At 38.9% G+C, this 6,977-nt stretch overlaps 1 protein-coding gene across 1 annotated transcript; it reads right to left on the reverse strand.

Annotated features, from left to right (window-relative positions):
• Positions 1-255: 255 nt before the first annotated feature.
• Positions 256-3,316, reverse strand: LOC106095290 (aminopeptidase N). Its single transcript, XM_013262528.2, has 2 exons — positions 3,202-3,316; positions 256-3,146 (listed from the first exon to the last, which is right to left on the reverse strand). The coding sequence occupies exon 2, from the start codon at positions 3,119-3,121 to the stop codon at positions 302-304; it is 2,820 nt and encodes a 939-aa protein (XP_013117982.2). The 5' UTR covers positions 3,122-3,146; positions 3,202-3,316; the 3' UTR covers positions 256-301.
• Positions 3,317-6,977: the final 3,661 nt, after the last annotated feature.

Here is a 6,977-nt window from a genome sequence, read left to right on the forward strand (position 1 = left end):
CCTGTAAACTCCTCTTCAGCCAATGGCAATAAGGGGTTTAAATAAATGGTATTTAAAAGAAGAAGAGCACGATGCTGATAATTTTTCAGGGTCAAGTATCTGGGGGACCACCTCTCTCCAAGGAAACTTTTGTTCCATATAATGTAAAAGAAGGCGCAGCGGAGCGCACCCGGTTAAGCTAGTTATACATAAATGTATAATAAGTGATTTTGTTGTTCAATTAAAATATGTAAACGTTTTAAACAATTTGTGAAGTTTATCGCTTAATATTTCAATATTTATTAAATCGTTGAAGGACACATTAAATTAAATTATTTTCAACAATATCCATTGTAAAAGGAAGACTATGCAAATAAGATGCCATGTCAATCACACTTCGTTTAATCCACTGCTCGTTGTCGTCGATTATTTCCAGCAAGCGTTTTAATACGCTCTCTTTGCTTTGAAAAATTTCTCTATGCGAGTCTATTATTTGTCTGAATCTCGTAAGATGTTCAATGTTCATTATTCCGTTGGCAAATTCCAACAATAATATTGGAACATAAGGACGATATGATTCCTGTTGGTAATTTTTAACATGTTCGGCTAGATAGTCCAAAGCAATAGGTAATGCTATTTCGTTATTGGATAAATGAGTAAAAGCGATGGGTTTCATGGTGGCAGGCATAATATCATTATCGGTAAATACCAAATCCAAAAACTTTTTTATATGAGTTGCTTTTGTAGAGCAACCCATTGCCATGGTTATGCTGTACATATCATTTTGCGAATTGTTCATACGTTGCCAAAGAATATTCCAGTAGTCATTTTTACCTTGACGTATGACGGCGCAAAGAGTGATATCCCGCCACTCTCTGGGTATTTCAGTTACCTCATCCCTACTTGCTGCAGCTTTCCACTGCTCAAAATTTGCATTGGCCGTTCTTATGCAGTCTTCTACTTCTACACGGCATGCCCATCCGGCAATTATAGTTTTCATAATCCTTGCTAAATCCATGTTTTCGATCGTGTTGTTCGTATCACTGAAATTACTCTTCAAAATTGGTTCGGTAATGTGGCGAAAATAAGCATATATTTGAGACCTATACTCGGGAATTTGACTCATGGCCTTGAAAATCCCTGTAAAGCTTTCAGAAGCAACTCTCCAGGGAAGTAATTCCCGTTCTTGAACCAAATACTCCATAATGTCGAACACAATGGAGTAACCAATATGACCGCTCTTAGCTAAGGCCGCCACATCAATAAGCAGTTGTACTCGATGTATGAGGGGAATGTTACCGAAATTAGGACTTTTCAATGCCTCTCCTAGTAATTTCCAGTTTTCGGCATCATAATTGACTCTGTAGATGCCCGATAGCTGCAAGTTAAATATGACCCAGTCATTTTTACTCCATTCCACATTGTTTAAATTCAGGGTCATTTTGCCGCCCGTGGTCGCATTACACTTCAACCATAATTTGGGTATTGTGTGACCAAAGTCACCTTCAGAAGCCGAGGTGTAACTCAAAGGGATCCACCAACATTTATTGGCCTCGTCAGCACTCAAGGTGGTTGTGTTTTTCAAAAATCTTTCTTGAGAAATTGTCACTGTGCCTTTTTCCAAGTCTCGGTTAACATTTACTAAAGGATAACCGGCCTGAAGAGTCCATGTGTCCATAATCGTCTTCATATTGCAATGGCCTTCTAAACGGTTAAATCTGACAGCCGACTCTGTTAAAAATGCCCATAGGTCATCTTGGGTCACACTTTGATATTTGTTATGGGAGAGGTAATTGCGTATGCCCTCAAAGAATGCTTCCTGACCTAGGAACAGGTGCATCATACGCACCACACTCGATCCCTTTAAATAGGATATGTCATCGAAACGGTTCTTAAGTTCATTCTTATCTATATTTGGATCTGAAATGGGATGAGTATTTAAAACAGAATCAGTATCGAAAATTAGGCGGATGTGAACGACGGTCTCCGAGATATATTTATCATGGTCCGGCATGACGAATTTTGCTCCCAAACTGCTTATGTACGTGGCAAAACCCTCATTAAGCCACAAATCAGTCCACCACTTCATGGTCACCAAGTTACCGAACCATTGATGAGCCAGTTCATGTGCAATGATAGTGGTGAGCATGCTTTGCTTGATTTTTGACTCAGCACTTATGTTCAGCGTCAAGGAATTTTGACGGTATGTTATGAGACCCCAGTTCTCCATTCCTGCTCCATATAAATCGGGTATAGCTACTGCATCAATTTTTCTCATGGGAAAGTCAATGCCGAGTAACTCCTCGTAGTACTTCAAAATTTTTGGGCCCATTTCAGCGGCGTAAGAACAGCTGTTAACCATGGATTTTTGTGACCATGTGCGAAACACAACATCAGATCCCTCAGCTTTTGATTCGGTAAAGGTCAAGTCGTGGATGGTAAAAGCCACTAGGTAGCTTGACATCGGAACGGATTCCTCAAAAATGCTCCAAACGAACTCACTTGACGCATCCATAGGGATCTGTTTTTCCAAAGGCATGTTGCTCAGAGCCGTCAGACATCGATGATGTCCCAGCCATATGGTGAATTTAGCCTTTAAGTGGGGTTCATCAAAGCAGGGGAAAGCGACACGGGCATAATCGGGCTCAAAAGATGTCACCGACAACCATTTGGTCTTATTTGTAGCTTCATCATTATATTTACTTATATAATATCCCCTCATATCTTGTGTGAATGTTCCTATATAGGACATTTTCAATTCGAATGACAGCCCTCGGAAAAGTGGATGACAAAGATGTATGACAAAGAAATCTAATTCCTTCACTGTTTCAATTTCCTCTATGCATTGCTTAAAATCGTCATCCTTATGACTTTTCAGCTCAATACTTGATTCAGAGACATTAAGATTCCTAGCATGTAATGTTATACTCTTTGTATCCTCTAAGACTTGAATGTTAACCGCCACTTCACCGTTAAAAGTGGAATTTTCTTCGTACTCCTTTTCCAAATGAGTAACAATTTTTAGGGTATATGAATCCGGTTGCAAAGATGTAGGTAAACGATAATCGGTTACAATGCTGGATGCTACAAATTGGATAATCCAAATGAGTAAAACCACACATTTTGCGAAAAACCATTTCATTTTCGATAGGGAATGTGCTTGATCACTATAAAGATGAAATTAATAGATTTTGAAAAATTCTATTTAAAAATTAAACATACCGAGTACACTTCCACAACAGTTTCAATCGAATGGATGTGTGTCTTAACAACTAATGAAAGCCTTCGACTAAATCCATATTTTAATCTTATTTAATGTCAAGGCGTAGTATAATCAGCGAACAAAACACAAATGATAAGAAACTAATAGTGAGTTCTATTTTTATGTCTATCAAATCGACGGAATCATTTGTGTAATAATAATATTTTCTGTTGTTCTCGTCGGGATTTGCACCCAGGTGTTCGGCGTCATATGCTCACAAGCTAATCTCTGTGCCACAGTGACCTAGAACTCAAAGCTATGAGTCAGAAGGAGCGCAGTCGACTGAGGCGCTTGAAAACTATTCATGGGTTCGGCAGTGTAACAAACATTCTGTGATAGGCAAATAAAAGCGTGCTTACACTTGGAGCAAATTTAGATTTGTGATGAGGAGATTTGCAGCAAGGCTTCTTCAAAATTCGAATGCAACGCTGCATCCATTAGTATCGGTATTTTCCACAGCACTTATCCTTCTTTGCAGTTAATTGCTGACCACAATATAATACTGAACACAATAAAAATGGGGATCACAAAAAAAAAACGCTGTCAAAACATCCCTGTTAACCATATATATATATATATATATATATATATATATCCAAATTTTCAGAAACGCCAGATCTCGGAGATGGGTGGTGCGATTTAAGCGAAATTTTGTGTGCTCTCATATAGTACCCTAAAATTAAAATGTTGGTATCCAAATTTCGGATGGGGTACCTAGGGGGGCTGCCCCACCCTAAAACCTACCAAACATATATTTACACCAATAACGACAATATTGGACTCAAATGAAATGTATTACCGACCATAGCAATATGGGACTCAAATGAAAGGTATTTTCGAGTAGAATAAGAATCTGATATCCAAATGTGGGACCACGTTTCTGGGGGTCCACCCCTTCCCCAAAATACCCCCAAACAGGACTTATTTACTGACCATGGGAATATGGGACTTAAATAAAAGGTATTTCAGTGGAGAATTAGAATCTGATATCCAAATATGAGACCAAGTTGTAGGGGGGCCGCCTCTCCCCATAAACATCCCCCAATGGGGACAAATTTACGACCATAGCCATATGGGGTTCAAATGAGAGGTCTTTGAAAGTAAAGCACGAATCTGATATCCATATTCGGGAAAGTGTTTATGGGGCCACCCCACCCCCCCAACACCACCCAACTAGGAAGTATTTGCTGACTATTGCAATATGAGGCTAAATAAGAGTGTTTTTAGAATAGAAAACGAATCCTATATATTTTTCAAGGCCAACTCACTGAGTGGCCGCCCATTCCTCAAAACACCCCCAAGCCGGTCATGTTTGGCGACAATGGAAATATGGGGCTCAAATTAAAGGTATGTGGGAGTAGACCACAAATCTGATACCAACATTAGGGGCCAACTGTCTAGCGGACGTCCCACCACCATAACAACCCCAAATAGGACGTATTTGCTCACCAAAACAATTTGAGTCTTAAAGAGAGGGGAACTAAATATGCATAGTTTTTAGGGCCCATACCCCAAACCGAACATATTTGCTGACTTTTGCAATAATATCCAATTTTTTTTCATTTATTTGAACCCCATTTGGCAATATGGGGTTCAAATGAATGATATATAGATATATGAGAATAGAGCACGTTACTGATATATTTTCAGGGCTTAGAATTTGGGGGGACCACCCCACTCCCCAACACACCCCTAAATCGGGCATATTTACCGACCATGACAATGTGGAGCTTAAATGAAAGGTATTGGGGGGTCGAGCAGGAATTGATACCCACTTTCGGGACCAATTTTCTTGGGCTTCAGAACCAGATAACAGCACGGGTAGTATCAGTGCCTTGTATAGTGTAATCTTCGTCTTTCGAGAGGTGGGCTTGTTTCTAAACTGCTTACTTAGTCCAAAGTAGCATCTGTTTGCCAGTAACTAACTGCCTCAAAGTTATGGTTCCCAACTTTCTCCATTTTCTTTATCTGCTCGGTTGTGCAAGGCTTTTTGGGAGTTGGAACCATCCATTTCGTCCTATCTGCCAGACCTATTGTCACAGACTCTCTTTCGATTCTTTCAAAGGCTGCAGTTACTACTTCCGCTGACCGACCTATAATATCGATGTCGTCGGCATAGGCGAGTAGCATATCCTCTTTTGTGATTAGTGTATATATATATATATATATATATATATATATATATATATATACGGAGAGATTCTTTCGTATACTTATTTATATATATATATATATATACCAAATTAATACCAAATAAGGTCTCAGACAACAAAAAGGGAGATTATCGTGTGATCTTTTTAATATCCTGCTTTAATATATATATATATATATATATATATATATATATATATATATATATATATATATATATATATATATATATATATATATATATATGTATATATATATATATATATATATATATATATATATATATATATATATATATATAAGCAAATGATGAGCTGCGAGTTTAGAGGGAACATTTTTATGGCGCGTTTTGCGTCGGCAGAATGTATTGATACTGCTCGGAATGTATTAATACAGTTTGTCTGAGGTATTCACGCTCCCTGGGAGCGCGCAAAATTCGACCTGCTGAGAAAAATGGATTTACCCCAGCTCACAAAGGCGAGGGCCTTCATCAACGGATGGGCCAGTAAAATTGCGACGGAACGCATGTTTGGTCGCAGAGAAGTGGGAGGTCTTCCACAGGGAGTACAAGGAGGAAGGAACTCTTCTTGTGGTTGGCATTGATCAACTTTCCGTGACGAGTTTGGCTAAGACTAAAGACTTGGCGCAAAAACTAATTTGTATTTGGTTGTTTGTTTGTTTCTGGGTTTGTAAATTTGTTTGTTCCGTATAGACTCAAAACCAGCTAAACCGATTTCTTTGAAATTTTCACAGATTGTGGGGAGTGGTCCGGAAGGGACAATAGGCTATATAATTTTTTGATATTGCATTGGGAGCGGACCCTCCCCCTTACCCCAAATGTACCAGCCAAAAATAAAAGTGGACCGATTGCGACAACATGGGACTTAACTGAAAGGTATTCAAGAATAGAGTTCAAATTCCGTATTAAAAATTGGGTCTAAGTAATTGGGGGGCCGCCTCGACCCCAAAAACCCCCCAAAATAGGTTTATTGGACGATAATGACAAAATGGGAATCGAATGAAAGGTAGTCGGCAGTAGATTACAAATATGGTCCAGAAGGAGCAAGTTTATGATATCGCAAGAGGGGGGGGGGGGCCCTCTTTCTTACCCCAGAAGTGGGTGGTACTAAAAATGGACCGATTGGGATAATATGGGAATTAAATGAAAGGTATTCAAGAGTAGAGTACGATTTCCATATTAAAAAATGAGTCCAAGTAATTGGGGGGCCGCCCCGACCCCAAATGTAATTTGTTGGAAGGGGGCGAATCCTTCCTTGTTACCACAAAAACGCCACCCAAAATAAAAAATTGACCAATAGGGACAATATGGGTATCAAATGAAAGATATTGGAGAGCCCGAAAAATGCTCCAAATAGACATATTGGTCGTATATATCAATATAGGACTCAAATGAAAGGTATTCGGGAGTAGACTACGAATATGACATAAAAAACGAGATCCAAGTAATTGATAGTCGCCCTATCCCCGATAATCTCCCCAAATGGAAATACTACTCAATCATAGCTTGATAAAACTCAAATGATAGGCATTTGAGAGCAGATTACGAATATGACATTAAACTTTG

The sequence above is a fragment of the Stomoxys calcitrans genome, chromosome 1, assembly GCF_963082655.1.
Source record: "Stomoxys calcitrans chromosome 1, idStoCalc2.1, whole genome shotgun sequence".
NCBI classification, from domain to species: domain Eukaryota; kingdom Metazoa; phylum Arthropoda; class Insecta; order Diptera; family Muscidae; genus Stomoxys; species Stomoxys calcitrans.